The 15,640-nt window shown below is 51.2% G+C and overlaps 1 protein-coding gene across 2 annotated transcripts in view; it reads left to right on the top strand.

The window, feature by feature from the left end:
* The window catches only part of LOC144096716 (epoxide hydrolase 1-like), a 159,664-nt gene that overhangs the window by 29,974 nt on the left and 114,050 nt on the right, over nucleotides 1-15,640 (top strand). For both annotated transcript variants that reach the window (XM_077629558.1, XM_077629557.1), the window contains exon 3: nucleotides 967-1,265. In XM_077629558.1, the coding sequence (XP_077485684.1) occupies nucleotides 967-1,265 (299 nt within the window). The remainder of the gene's footprint in view (nucleotides 1-966; nucleotides 1,266-15,640) is intronic.

Below are 15,640 nucleotides of genomic sequence, written 5' to 3'. Positions count from 1 at the left end.
CATCTTTCAAGTGTGACGCTCGATGACTTATCTATCTTTCAACACTCTGTGGTAATGCCTTGCAGGCATTATTGAGAGTATAAAATTCCGTTTCTTGCATGAAAAAATCAGTTGGGAGTGAGCGCTCGTGTTGTCGTCCTATTCTATGTCCTTGTTTTTTGCGCTTTTAAGTTCAGCATGGAAAACCAACTCGCCCAAACGCGGCCATTATTTAGTTTGTAGAGTTCTTTTCGATCTTGACGTCACGAGTCTGAATGAAGGGCGCGAAAAGAAAGCTGTATTTTTAAATCCAAGTTTTTCAGCAATAAATGCGTCACTTGTTGCCGGACAAACATCAACGCAGTCTGAAGAAGCCATTTTTCAGTTAGCACGACAGTGGCAACTGATGGGCCTGTGCTTCCGCATACAAATTAGCCCAACCCAGAGGAAAAGAACGACAGAAGCGTGTCATAAAATAGGACAAAATGTTCTGTCGCAACCCCAAATATTTCTAGGTAATATTTGTGGTACTGTAACTTCTGCCGTACTTTCCTGTAGTCTCTAGTACTGTAGTGCTTTTCTGTATTAACTACACAAAATTCTGTTGTTATACTAAAACTTTTGTTGTTAACACAAGTTCAAGAGAAAAACATCACAAAAATATCCGATGTGATGACATAAAATTGGCTGTTGTGTATTCGGACCTTGCCATTACTAAGGAAGAACCATGGGACTAGCATTTAGGGACAAGAAAGCTGCATGGACTCGTCCTCGGAGTCTCCTAAGTGCAGGGGGAGCTGAGCTGCTGTGTCAGGGTACAAGGGCGGTGTCACCCTTGGGTGAACAACGCTATAAACACGATGTGTGTCCCGACAGGAGTGCGCCGCTGAGTGCTCCATTGCTTCATATCGCAGCACAGAGCACCTGAAGCAATCCGTCTGTAACCACGAGACCTAGAGCAAACGCCTGCCCTGACCTGCGTTGCAGTGCGCGCCGCGCCCGAGGACGATCCGACCATCTACCGCTTCACGGTGCACGCGCCGGAGGAGGCCCTCGCGGACCTGCGCCGGCGGCTGGCGGCCACGCGGTTCGTGGAGCCGCTGCGAGACAGCCGCTTCGAGTACGGCTTCAACGCGCACGAGCTACGCCGCGTGGTGGACCACTGGAAGGACCGCTTCGACTGGCGCGCCCAGGAGCAGCGCCTCAACGCCTACGCGCACTACCACACCACCATCGAGGGCATCCGCGTCCACTTCATGTACGCTAGGCCCAGGCCAGAGCCCAAGGTAAGCTCCTTGACTCGGCGGCCAAGTTCGGTCGGTTGCTCAGGACGAGGAGGTCTCGGCCAAAGCCGCCTCTGTGCGCTTGGCGGCAAGTGGCCGAAAGTACGCCGCCTCTGTCTTCTTTCTTTCACTGCCTCCCGCATATCCCTTCGCTCAGGGCACAGTTCCACAGAGAACCGCCTCTTCCTTTTCTTTTCCTTTCCATTTTTTGCGGAAGGTGTCCCATAAACAGCTTCCGGTCTTAAATACCTTGCTATACGCGAAAGACGAATGCCGCATCCATTATGGCTGTCTGAGCTGCCCAAGCAGCGCTGCAGTGAAATTGCTTTCCAACCGTATCCCCGTATCAACGAAAACTCGGGAGGGGCCCTCGCTGTCCGAGCTGCACGCCAAAATGTGTGCCGGAAGTCACCCGCTTTCTTTGGGTGAAGGCGCAGCCAGTGTAAACGACAGCTTTAGCAATTAAAGCCCCTCAATGAAGCAAAAGTAACGAAAAGCTTTGAACTTTCCGTCTTCCCTCCTCTCCTAGCGCGCCGCCGGATACTCGAGCCTCCCATTGGCCGAGGCGCCCTGGTCACGTGTTAGCGGCTCTTTTTCGCTCCGCAGCAGACGACGGCGCCATTGTCGGGGGTAGGAGTCGCACTTCGTTTTCTTTCTGTGCAACAGTTTTGGCGGGAAGTGTTTTTCCATCTTTCACGGCGTCTACGCATTGCGGCGGTGCCGAGCTTTTTTGTGCGTATTGATGCAACAACTAAGGAGGCAGTGGGAAAAGATTTTTTGCAATTCCGTCCGGAATAAGTAACGCGGCTCGCCGAAAGGTTTGGGTGCACAGGATCAGCCGGGTGAACTTCGATAATTTGCTTGATCCGCGACTTTCTAAGGTCAGTGGTCGTTCTTCAGTTGTCAGCCGTGTTTTTTATGGGTGATTTGGTGCGAAGCGTGAGCGACTGCAGTCTTTCTTGGCAGTAAATGCTGTTTGGCATAGTTGTAGATGGACTCCTTCGCTCGTAGGCTACGAAAGCTGTGCTTCTTGTTGCCTCATGCCCACCATGCCAGCTCTACTATATTCTGCAGGTGCAGGTTTGATGTTGCGCGCATTTCGTGGCCTGTCGACGTGGTTGTAGTCAGACTCGTTCGCAGGCTCGACTGGAAAGTTACGCTTCATATTGTTTGAGCCCCCATGTTTACGTTGATCGCGTTGGAGGTCTAGCTCTCATCTTGCTCACTGCTGCAGGATTTTTTGTTGCAGTTGGACTCCTTCGCTTACGAACCCGATTCCGAAGAGGCGGTTCATACCGCTCGATACCCGCTGTACATGCTGCTCGCATGCAATATACATCTAGCTTTCATGTTGCGCGCATTCCGTTCCGCATTTGTGTTGTTACAGATGGACTCTTTCGCTCACGAATTCGATAGTAAATGTGCGGTTCTTGCTGCTTGATCCCACGCTGTTCTTGCTGCTCGCGATGCAGGTCTATCTTTCATGTTGGGCGCATCGCTGGATGTATTTGTTTTGTTGCAGTTGGACTCCGTCGCTCGTGAACTCGACGCTAAAGGGGTGGCTATCGCTGTTGGAGCCCCCGCATCTCATGCTGCTCGCAATTCACGTCTAGCTTTCATGTTGGGTGCATTGCTTGCCGTATTTGTGTCGTTACAGATGGACTCCTTCGCTCACGAATTCGATACTAAAAGAGCGGTCCTTGCTGTTTGAGCTTACTCTGTTTTTATCTGCTCGCGATGCAGGTCTATCTTTCATGTTGGGCGCATCGCTGGATGTATTTGTTTTGTTGCAGTTGGACTCCGTCGCTCGTGAACTCGACGCTAAAGGGGTGGCTATCGCTGTTGGAGCCCCCGCATCTCATGCTGCTCGCAATTCACGTCTAGCTTTCATGTTGGGTGCATTGCTTGCCGTATTTGTGTCGTTACAGATGGACTCCTTCGCTCACGAATTCGATACTAAAAGAGCGGTCCTTTCTGTTTGAGCTTACTCTGTTTTTATCTGCTCGCGATGCAGGTCTATCTTTCATGTTGGGCGCATCGCTGGATGTATTTGTTTTGTTGCAGTTGGACTCCGTCGCTCGTGAACTCGACGCTAAAGGGGTGGTTATCGATGTTGTATTCCCCGCAGTTCATGCTTTTCACGATTCAGTTCTAGCTTTCATGTTGCACGCATTGCTTGCCGTATTTGTGTCGCTACAGATGGACTCCTTCGCTAACGAATTCGATAGTAAAAGAGCGGTTCTTGCTGTTGGACCCCACGCTGTTCATGCTGCTCGCGGTTCAGGTCAATCTTTCATGTTGGGCGCATCGCTGGACGTATTTGTTTTGCTGCAGTTGGACTCCGTCGCTCACGAACTCGATGCCAAAGGGGTGGTTATCGCTGTTGAATCCCCCGCTTTTCATGCTGCTCGCGATTCTCGTCTAGCTTTCATGTTGGGCGGATTGCTTGCCGTATTTGTGTCGTTACAGATGGACTTCTTCGCTCAAGAATTCGATAGTAAAAGAGCGGTTCTTGCTGTTTGAGGTTACGCAGTTCATGCTGCTCGCGGTTCAGGTCAATCTTTCATGTTGGACGCATCGCTGGACGTATTTGTTTTGCTGCACTTGAATTGGACTCCGTCGCTCACGGTCTCGATGCCAAAGGAGTGGTCATCGCTGTTGAATCCCCCGCTTTCCATGCTGGTCGCGATTCAGGTCTAGCTTTCAGACTGGGCGAATTGCTTGCCGTATTTGTGTCGTTACAGATGGACTTCTTCGCTCACGAGTTCGATAGTAAAACACGGTTCTTGCTGTTTGAGCTTACGCAGTTCATGCTGCTCGCGGTTCAGGTCTATCTTTCATGTTGGACGCATCGCTGGACGTATTTGTTTTGCTGCAGTTGGACTCCGTCGCTCACGGTCTCGATGCCCAAGGAGTGGTCATCGCTGTTGAATCCCCCGCTTTCCATGCTGCTCGCGATTCAGGTCTAGCTTTCAGACTGGGCGAATTGCTTGCCGTATTTGTGTCGTTACAGATGGACTTCTTCGCTCACGAGTTCGATAGTAAAACACGGTTCTTGCTGTTTGAGCTTACGCAGTTCATGCTGCTCGCGGTTCAGGTCTATCTTTCATGTTGGACGCATCGCTGGACGTATTTGTTTTGCTGCACTTGAATTGGACTCCGTCGCTCACGGTCTCGATGCCAAAGGAGTGGTCATCGCTGTTGAATCCCCCGCTTTCCATGCTGCTCGCGATTCAGGTCTAGCTTTCAGACTGGGCGAATTGCTTGCCGTATTTGTGTCGTTACAGATGGACTTCTTCGCTCACGAATTCGATAGTAAAACACGGTTCTTGCTGTTTGAGCTTACGCAGTTCATGCTGCTCGCGGTTCAGGTCTATCTTTCATGTTGGACGCATCGCTGGACGTATTTGTTTTGCTGCACTTGAATTGGACTCCGTCGCTCACGGTCTCGATGCCCAAGGAGTGGTCATCGCTGTTGAATCCCCCGCTTTCCATGCTGCTCGCGATTCAGGTCTAGCTTTCAGACTGGGCGAATTGCTTGCCGTATTTGTGTCGTTACAGATGGACTTCTTCGCTCACGAATTCGATAGTAAAACACGGTTCTTGCTGTTTGAGCTTACGCAGTTCATGCTGCTCGCGGTTCAGGTCTATCTTTCATGTTGGACGCATCGCTGGACGTATTTGTTTTGCTGCAGTTGGACTCCGTCGCTCACGGTCTCGATGCCAAAGGAGTGGTCATCGCTGTTGAATCCCCCGCTTTTCATGCTGCTCGCGATTCACGTCTAGCGTTCATGTTGGGCGCATTGCTTGCCGTATTTGTGTCGTTACAGATGAATTCTTTCGCTCACGAATTCGATAGTAATAGGTCGGCTCTGGCTGTTTCGGCCTACGCTGTTCATTCTGCTCGCGGTGCAGGTCTGTCGTTCATGTCGGACGCATCGCTGGACGTATTTGTTTTGCGGCAGTTGGACTGCGTCGCTCACGATCTCGATGCCAAAGGGGTGGTTATCGCTGATAAATCCCCCGCTTTTCATGCTGCTCGCGATTCACGTCTAGCGTTCATGTTGGGCGCATTGCTTGCCGTATTTGTGTCGTTACAGATGGATTCTTTCGCTCACGAATTCGATAGTAATAGGTCGGCTCTGGCTGCTTCAGCCTACGCTGTTCATTCTGCTCGCGGTGCAGGTCTGTCTTTCATGTCGGACGCATCACTGGACGTAATTGTTTTGCTGCAGTTGGACTGCGTCGCTCACGATCTCGATGCCAAAGGGGTGGTTATCGCTGATAAATCCCCCGCTTTTCATGCTGCTCGCGATTCACGTCTAGCGTTCATGTTGGGCGCATTGCTTGCCGTATTTGTGTCGTTACAGATGGATTCTTTCGCTCACGAATTCGATAGTAATAGGTCGGCTCTGGCTGTTTCGGCCTACGCTGTTCATTCTGCTCGCGGTGCAGGTCTGTCTTTCATGTCGGACGCATCACTGGACGTAATTGTTTTGCTGCAGTTGGACTGCGTCGCTCACGATCTCGATGCCAAAGGGGTGGTTATCGCTGATAAATCCCCCGCTTTTCATGCTGCTCGCGATTCACGTCTAGCGTTCATGTTGGGCGCATTGCTTGCCGTATTTGTGTCGTTACAGATGGATTCTTTCGCTCACGAATTCGATAGTAATAGGTCGGCTCTGGCTGCTTCAGCCTACGCTGTTCATTCTGCTCGCGGTGCAGGTCTGTCTTTCATGTCGGACGCATCACTGGACGTAATTGTTTTGCTGCAGTTGGACTGCGTCGCTCACGATCTCGATGCCAAAGGGGTGGTTATCGCTGATAAATCCCCCGCTTTTCATGCTGCTCGCGATTCACGTCTAGCGTTCATGTTGGGCGCATTGCTTGCCGTATTTGTGTCGTTACAGATGGATTCTTTCGCTCACGAATTCGATAGTAATAGGTCGGCTCTGGCTGCTTCAGCCTACGCTGTTCATTCTGCTCGCGGTGCAGGTCTGTCTTTCATGTCGGACGCATCACTGGACGTAATTGTTTTGCTGCAGTTGGACTGCGTCGCTCACGATCTCGATGCCAAAGGGGTGGTTATCGCTGATAAATCCCCCGCTTTTCATGCTGCTCTCGATTCACGTCTAGCGTTCATGTTGGGCGCATTGCTTGCCGTATTTGTGTCGTCACAGATGGATTCTTTCGCTCACGAATTCGATAGTAATAGGTCGGCTCTGGCTGCTTCAGCCTACGCTGTTCATTCTGCTCGCGGTGCAGGTCTGTCTTTCATGTCGGACGCATCACTGGACGTAATTGTTTTGCTGCAGTTGGACTGCGTCGCTCACGATCTCGATGCCAAAGGGGTGGTTATCGCTGATAAATCCCCCGCTTTTCATGCTGCTCGCGATTCACGTCTAGCGTTCATGTTGGGCGCATTGCTTGCCGTATTTGTGTCGTTACAGATGGATTCTTTCGCTCACGAATTCGATAGTAATAGGTCGGCTCTGGCTGCTTCAGCCTACGCTGTTCATTCTGCTCGCGGTGCAGGTCTGTCTTTCATGTCGGACGCATCACTGGACGTAATTGTTTTGCTGCAGTTGGACTGCGTCGCTCACGATCTCGATGCCAAAGGGGTGGTTATCGCTGATAAATCCCCCGCTTTTCATGCTGCTCGCGATTCACGTCTAGCGTTCATGTTGGGCGTATTGCTTGCCGTATTTGTGTCGTTACAGATGGATTCTTTCGCTCACGAATTCGACAGTAATAGGTCGGCTCTGGCTGTTTCGGCCTACGCTGTTTATTCTGCTCGCGGTGCAGGTCTGTCTTTCATGTCGGACGCATCACTGGACGTAATTGTTTTGCTGCAGTTGGACTGCGTCGCTCACGATCTCGATGCCAAAGGGGTGGTTATCGCTGATAAATCCCCCGCTTTTCATGCTGCTCGCGATTCACGTCTAGCGTTCATGTTGGGCGCATTGCTTGCCGTATTTGTGTCGTTACAGATGGATTCTTTCGCTCACGAATTCGATAGTAATAGGTCGGCTCTGGCTGTTTCGGCCTACGCTGTTCATTCTGCTCGCGGTGCAGGTCTGTCTTTCATGTCGGACGCATCACTGGACGTAATTGTTTTGCTGCAGTTGGACTGCGTCGCTCACGATCTCGATGCCAAAGGGGTGGTTATCGCTGATCAATCCCCCGCTTTTCATGCTGCTCGCGATTCTCGTCTAGCGTTCATGTTGGGCGCATTGCTTGCCGTATTTGTGTCGTTACAGATTTATTCTTTCGTTCACGAATTCGACAGTAATAGGTCGGCTCTGGCTGTTTCGGCCTACGCTGTTCATTCTGCTCGCGGTGCAGGTCTGTCTTTCATGTCGGACGAATCACTGGACGTAATTGTTTTGCTGCAGTTGGACTGCGTCGCTCACGATCTCGATGCCAAAGGGGTGGTTATCGCTGATAAATCCCCCGCTTTTCATGCTGCTCGCGATTCACGTCTAGCGTTCATGTTGGGCGCATTGCTTGCCGTATTTGTGTCGTTACAGATTTATTCTTTCGTTCACGAATTCGACAGTAATAGGTCGGCTCTGGCTGTTTCAGCCTACGCTGTTCATTCTGCTCGCGGTGCAGGTCTGTCTTTCATGTCGGACGCATCACTGGACGTAATTGTTTTGCTGCAGTTGGACTGCGTCGCTCACGATCTCGATGCCAAAGGGGTGGTTATCGCTGATCAATCCCCCGCTTTTCATGCTGCTCGCGATTCTCGTCTAGCGTTCATGTTGGGCGCATTGCTTGCCGTATTTGTGTCGTTACAGATGGATTCTTTCGCTCACGAATTCGACAGTAATAGGTCGGCTCTGGCTGTTTCGGCCTACGCTGTTTATTCTGCTCGCGGTGCAGGTCTGTCTTTCATGTCGGACGAATCACTGGACGTAATTGTTTTGCTGCAGTTGGACTGCGTCGCTCACGATCTCGATGCCAAAGGGGTGGTTATCGCTGATAAATCCCCCGCTTTTCATGCTGCTCGCGATTCACGTCTAGCGTTCATGTTGGGCGCATTGCTTGCCGTATTTGTGTCGTTACAGATGGATTCTTTCGCTCACGAATTCGATAGTAATAGGTCGGCTCTGGCTGTTTCAGCCTACGCTGTTCATTCTGCTCGCGGTGCAGGTCTGTCTTTCATGTCGGACGAATCACTGGACGTAATTGTTTTGCTGCAGTTGGACTGCGTCGCTCACGATCTCGATGCCAAAGGGGTGGTTATCGCTGATAAATCCCCCGCTTTTCATGCTGCTCGCGATTCACGTCTAGCGTTCATGTTGGGCGCATTGCTTGCCGTATTTGTGTCGTTACAGATGGATTCTTTCGCTCACGAATTCGATAGTAATAGGTCGGCTCTGGCTGTTTCGGCCTACGCTGTTCATTCTGCTCGCGGTGCAGGTCTGTCTTTCATGTCGGACGAATCACTGGACGTAATTGTTTTGCTGCAGTTGGACTGCGTCGCTCACGATCTCGATGCCAAAGGGGTGGTTATCGCTGATAAATCCCCCGCTTTTCATGCTGCTCGCGATTCACGTCTAGCGTTCATGTTGGGCGCATTGCTTGCCGTATTTGTGTCGTTACAGATTTATTCTTTCGCTCACGAATTCGATAGTAATAGGTCGGCTCTGGCTGTTTCGGCCTACGCTGTTCATTCTGCTCGCGGTGCAGGTCTGTCTTTCATGTCGGACGAATCACTGGACGTAATTGTTTTGCTGCAGTTGGACTGCGTCGCTCACGATCTCGATGCCAAAGGGGTGGTTATCGCTGATAAATCCCCCGCTTTTCATGCTGCTCGCGATTCACGTCTAGCGTTCATGTTGGGCGCATTGCTTGCCGTATTTGTGTCGTTACAGATGGATTCTTTCGCTCACGAATTCGATAGTAATAGGTCGGCTCTGGCTGTTTCGGCCTACGCTGTTCATTCTGCTCGCGGTGCAGGTCTGTCTTTCATGTCGGACGAATCACTGGACGTAATTGTTTTGCTGCAGTTGGACTGCGTCGCTCACGATCTCGATGCCAAAGGGGTGGTTATCGCTGATAAATCCCCCGCTTTTCATGCTGCTCGCGATTCACGTCTAGCGTTCATGTTGGGCGCATTGCTTGCCGTATTTGTGTCGTTACAGATGGATTCTTTCGCTCACGAATTCGATAGTAATAGGTCGGCTCTGGCTGTTTCAGCCTACGCTGTTCATTCTGCTCGCGGTGCAGGTCTGTCTTTCATGCCGGACGAATCACTGGACGTAATTGTTTTGCTGCAGTTGGACTGCGTCGCTCACGATCTCGATGCCAAAGGGGTGGTTATCGCTGATAAATCCCCCGCTTTTCATGCTGCTCGCGATTCACGTCTAGCGTTCATGTTGGGCGCATTGCTTGCCGTATTTGTGTCGTTACAGATGGATTCTTTCGCTCACGAATTCGACAGTAATAGGTCGGCTCTGGCTGTTTCGGCCTACGCTGTTCATTCTGCTCGCGGTGCAGGTCTGTCTTTCATGTCGGACGCATCACTGGACGTAATTGTTTTGCTGCAGTTGGACTGCGTCGCTCACGATCTCGATGCCAAAGGGGTGGTTATCGCTGTTAAATCCCCCGCTTTTCATGCTGCTCGCGATTCACGTCTAGCGTTCATGTTTGGGCGCATTGCTTGCCGTATTTGTGTCGTTACAGATGGATTCTTTCGCTCACGAATTCGATAGTAATAGGTCGGCTCTGGCTGTTTCAGCCTACGCTGTTCATTCTGCTCGCGGTGCAGGTCTGTCTTTCATGCCGGACGCATCGCTGGACGTATTTGTTTTGCTGCAGTTGGACTGCGTCGCTCACGATCTCGATGCCAAAGGGGTGGTTATCGCTGATAAATCCCCCGCTTTTCGTGCTGCTCGCGATTCACGTCTAGCGTTCATGTTGGGCGCATTGCTTGCCGTATTTGTGTCGTTACAGATGGATTCTTTCGCTCACGAATTCGACAGTAATAGGTGGGCTCTGGCTGTTTCGGCCTACGCTGTTCATTCTGCTCGCTTTGCGGGTCTGTCTTTCATGTCGGACGCATCACTGGACGTAATTGTTTTGCTGCAGTTGGACTGCGTCGCTCACGATCTCGATGCCAAAGGGGTGGTTATCGCTGTTAAATCCCCCGCTTTTCATGCTGCTCGCGATTCACGTCTAGCGTTCATGTTGGGCGCATTGCTTGCCGTATTTGTGTCGTTACAGATGGATTCTTTCGCTCACGAATTCGATAGTAATAGGTCGGCTCTGGCTGCTTCAGCCTACGCTGTTCATTCTGCTCGCGGTGCAGGTCTGTCTTTCATGTCGGACGCATCACTGGACGTAATTGTTTTGCTGCAGTTGGACTGCGTCGCTCACGATCTCGATGCCAAACGGGTGGTTATCGCTGATAAATCCCCCGCTTTTCATGCTGCTCGCGATTCACGTCTAGCGTTCATGTTGGGCGCATTGCTTGCCGTATTTGTGTCGTTACAGATGGATTCTTTCGCTCACGAATTCGATAGTAATAGGTCGGCTCTGGCTGCTTCAGCCTACGCTGTTCATTCTGCTCGCGGTGCAGGTCTGTCTTTCATGTCGGACGCATCACTGGACGTAATTGTTTTGCTGCAGTTGGACTGCGTCGCTCACGATCTCTATGCCAAAGCGGTGGTTATCGCTGATCAATCCCCCGCTTTTCATGCTGCTCGCGATTCACGTCTAGCGTTCATGTTGGGCGCATTGCTTGCCGTATTTGTGTCGTTACAGATGGATTCTTTCGCTCACGAATTCGACAGTAATAGGTCGGCTCTGGCTGTTTCGGCCTACGCTGTTCATTCTGCTCGCGGTGCAGGTCTGTCTTTCATGTCGGACGCATCACTGGACGTAATTGTTTTGCTGCAGTTGGACTGCGTCGCTCACGATCTCGATGCCAAAGGGGTGGTTATCGCTGATAAATCCCCCGCTTTTCATGCTGCTCGCGATTCACGTCTAGCGTTCATGTTGGGCGCATTGCTTGCCGTATTTGTGTCGTTACAGATGGATTCTTTCGCTCACGAATTCGATAGTAATAGGTCGGCTCTGGCTGTTTCGGCCTACGCTGTTCATTCTGCTCGCGGTGCAGGTCTGTCTTTCATGTCGGACGCATCACTGGACGTAATTGTTTTGCTGCAGTTGGACTGCGTCGCTCACGATCTCTATGCCAAAGCGGTGGTTATCGCTGATAAATCCCCCGCTTTTCATGCTGCTCGCGATTCACGTCTAGCGTTCATGTTGGGCGCATTGCTTGCCGTATTTGTGTCGTTACAGATGGATTCTTTCGCTCACGAATTCGATAGTAATAGGTCGGCTCTGGCTGTTTCGGCCTACGCTGTTCATTCTGCTCGCGGTGCAGGTCTGTCTTTCATGTCGGACGCATCACTGGACGTATTTGTTTTGCTGCAGTTGGACTGCGTCGCTCACGATCTCGATGCCAAAGGGGTGGTTATCGCTGATAAATCCCCCGCTTTTCGTGCTGCTCGCGATTCACGTCTAGCGTTCATGTTGGGCGCATTGCTTGCCGTATTTGTGTCGTTACAGATGGATTCTTTCGCTCACGAATTCGACAGTAATAGGTGGGCTCTGGCTGTTTCGGCCTACGCTGTTCATTCTGCTCGCTTTGCAGGTCTGTCTTTCATGTCGGACGCATCACTGGACGTAATTGTTTTGCTGCAGTTGGACTGCGTCGCTCACGATCTCGATGCCAAAGGGGTGGTTATCGCTGTTAAATCCCCCGCTTTTCATGCTGCTCGCGATTCACGTCTAGCGTTCATGTTGGGCGCATTGCTTGCCGTATTTGTGTTGTTACAGATGAATTCTTTCGCTCACGAATTCGATAGTAATAGGTCGGCTCTGGCTGTTTCGGCTTACGCTGTTCATTCTGCTCGCGGTGCAGGTCTTTCTTTCATGTCGGACGCATCACTGGACGTAATTGTTTTGCTGCAGTTGGACTGCGTCGCTCACGATCTCGATGCCAAAGGGGTGGTTATCGCTGTTAAATCCCCTGCTTTTCATGCTGCTCGCGATTCACGTCTAGCGTTCATGTTGGGCGCATTGCTTGCCGTATTTGTGTCGTTACAGATGGATTCTTTCGCTCACGAATTCGACAGTAATAGGTCGGCTCTGGCTGTTTCAGCCTACGCTGTTCATTCTGCTCGCGGTGCAGGTCTGTCTTTCATGCCGGACGCATCGCTGGACGTAATTGTTTTGCTGCAGTTGGACTGCGTCGCTCACGATCTCGATGCCAAAGGGGTGGTTATCGCTGATAAATCCCCCGCTTTTCGTGCTGCTCGCGATTCACGTCTAGCGTTCATGTTGGGCGCATTGCTTGCCGTATTTGTGTTGTTACAGATGAATTCTTTCGCTCACGAATTCGATAGTAATAGGTCGGCTCTGGCTGTTTCGGCCTACGCTGTTCATTCTGCTCGCGGTGCAGGTCTGTCTTTCATGTCGGACGCATCACTGGACGTAATTGTTTTGCTGCAGTTGGACTGCGTCGCTCACGATCTCTATGCCAAAGCGGTGGTTATCGCTGATAAATCCCCCGCTTTTCATGCTGCTCGCGATTCACGTCTAGCGTTCATGTTGGGCGCATTGCTTGCCGTATTTGTGTCGTTACAGATGGATTCTTTCGCTCACGAATTCGATAGTAATAGGTCGGCTCTGGCTGTTTCGGCCTACGCTGTTCATTCTGCTCGCGGTGCAGGTCTGTCTTTCATGTCGGACGCATCACTGGACGTATTTGTTTTGCTGCAGTTGGACTGCGTCGCTCACGATCTCGATGCCAAAGGGGTGGTTATCGCTGATAAATCCCCCGCTTTTCGTGCTGCTCGCGATTCACGTCTAGCGTTCATGTTGGGCGCATTGCTTGCCGTATTTGTGTCGTTACAGATGGATTCTTTCGCTCACGAATTCGACAGTAATAGGTGGGCTCTGGCTGTTTCGGCCTACGCTGTTCATTCTGCTCGCTTTGCAGGTCTGTCTTTCATGTCGGACGCATCACTGGACGTAATTGTTTTGCTGCAGTTGGACTGCGTCGCTCACGATCTCGATGCCAAAGGGGTGGTTATCGCTGTTAAATCCCCCGCTTTTCATGCTGCTCGCGATTCACGTCTAGCGTTCATGTTGGGCGCATTGCTTGCCGTATTTGTGTTGTTACAGATGAATTCTTTCGCTCACGAATTCGATAGTAATAGGTCGGCTCTGGCTGTTTCGGCTTACGCTGTTCATTCTGCTCGCGGTGCAGGTCTTTCTTTCATGTCGGACGCATCACTGGACGTAATTGTTTTGCTGCAGTTGGACTGCGTCGCTCACGATCTCGATGCCAAAGGGGTGGTTATCGCTGTTAAATCCCCCGCTTTTCATGCTGCTCGCGATTCACGTCTAGCGTTCATGTTGGGCGCATTGCTTGCCGTATTTGTGTTGTTACAGATGAATTCTTTCGCTCACGAATTCGATAGTAATAGGTCGGCTCTGGCTGTTTCGGCTTACGCTGTTCATTCTGCTCGCGGTGCAGGTCTTTCTTTCATGTCGGACGCATCACTGGACGTAATTGTTTTGCTGCAGTTGGACTGCGTCGCTCACGATCTCGATGCCAAAGGGGTGGTTATCGCTGTTAAATCCCCCGCTTTTCATGCTGCTCGCGATTCACGTCTAGCATTCATGTTGGGCGCATTGCTTGCCGTATTTGTGTCGTTACAGATGGATTCTTTCGCTCACGAATTCGATAGTAATAGGTCGGCTCTGGCTGTTTCGGCCTACGCTGTTCATTCTGCTCGCGGTGCAGGTCTGTCTTTCATGCCGGACGCATCACTGGACGTAATTGTTTTGCTGCAGTTGGACTGCGTCGCTCACGATCTCGATGCCAAAGGGGTGGTTATCGCTGTTAAATCCCCCGCTTTTCGTGCTGCTCGCGATTCACGTCTAACGTTCATGTTGGGCGCATTGCTTGCCGTATTTGTGTTGTTACAGATTGATTCTTTCGCTCACGAATTCGATAGTAATAGGTCGGCTCTGGCTGTTTCAGCCTACGCTGTTCATTCTGCTCGCGGTGCAGGTCTGTCTTTCATGCCGGACGCATCGCTGGACGTAATTGTTTTGCTGCAGTTGGACTGCGTCGCTCACGATCTCGATGCCAAAGGGGTGGTTATCGCTGTTAAATCCCCCGCTTTTCGTGCTGCTCGCGATTCACGTCTAGCGTTCATGTTGGGCGCATTGCTTGCCGTATTTGTGTTGTTACAGATGGATTCTTTCGCTCACGAATTCGATAGTAATAGGTCGGCTCTGGCTGTTTCAGCCTACGCTGTTCATTCTGCTCGCGGTGCAGGTCTGTCTTTCATGCCGGACGCATCGCTGGACGTAATTGTTTTGCTGCAGTTGGACTGCGTCGCTCACGATCTCGATGCCAAAGGGGTGGTTATCGCTGATAAATCCCCCGCTTTTCGTGCTGCTCGCGATTCACGTCTAGCGTTCATGTTGGGCGCATTGCTTGCCGTATTTGTGTCGTTACAGATGGATTCTTTCGCTCACGAATTCGATAGTAATAGGTCGGCTCTGGCTGTTTCAGCCTACGCTGTTCATTCTGCTCGCGGTGCAGGTCTGTCTTTCATGCCGGACGCATCGCTGGACGTAATTGTTTTGCTGCAGTTGGACTGCGTCGCTCACGATCTCGATGCCAAAGGGGTGGTTATCGCTGATAAATCCCCCGCTTTTCGTGCTGCTCGCGATTCACGTCTAGCGTTCATGTTGGGCGCATTGCTTGCCGTATTTGTGTTGTTACAGATGGATTCTTTCGCTCACGAATTCGATAGTAATAGGTCGGCTCTGGCTGTTTCAGCCTACGCTGTTCATTCTGCTCGCGGTGCAGGTCTGTCTTTCATGCCGGACGCATCACTGGACGTAATTGTTTTGCCGCAGTTGGACTGCGTCGCTCACGATCTCGATGCCAAAGGGGTGGTTATCGCTGTTAAATCCCCCGCTTTTCGTGCTGCTCGCGATTCACGTCTAGCGTTCATGTTGGGCGCATTGCTTGCCGTATTTGTGTTGTTACAGATGGATTCTTTCGCTCACGAATTCGATAGTAATAGGTCGGCTCTGGCTGTTTCAGCCTACGCTGTTCATTCTGCTCGCGGTGCAGGTCTGTCTTTCATGTCGGACGCATCACTGGACGTAATTGTTTTGCTGCAGTTGGACTGCGTCGCTCACGATCTCGATGCCAAAGGGGTGGTTATCGCTGTTAAATCCCCCGCTTTTCATGCTGCTCGCGATTCACGTCTAGCGTTCATGTTGGGCGCATTGCTTGCCGTATTTGTGTCGTTACAGATGGATTCTTTCGCTCA

The sequence above is a fragment of the Amblyomma americanum genome, chromosome 7 (genome assembly GCF_052857255.1).
Source record: "Amblyomma americanum isolate KBUSLIRL-KWMA chromosome 7, ASM5285725v1, whole genome shotgun sequence".
NCBI classification, from domain to species: Eukaryota; Metazoa; Arthropoda; class Arachnida; order Ixodida; family Ixodidae; genus Amblyomma; species Amblyomma americanum.
This window is presented reverse-complemented; position numbering and strand designations above follow the sequence as displayed.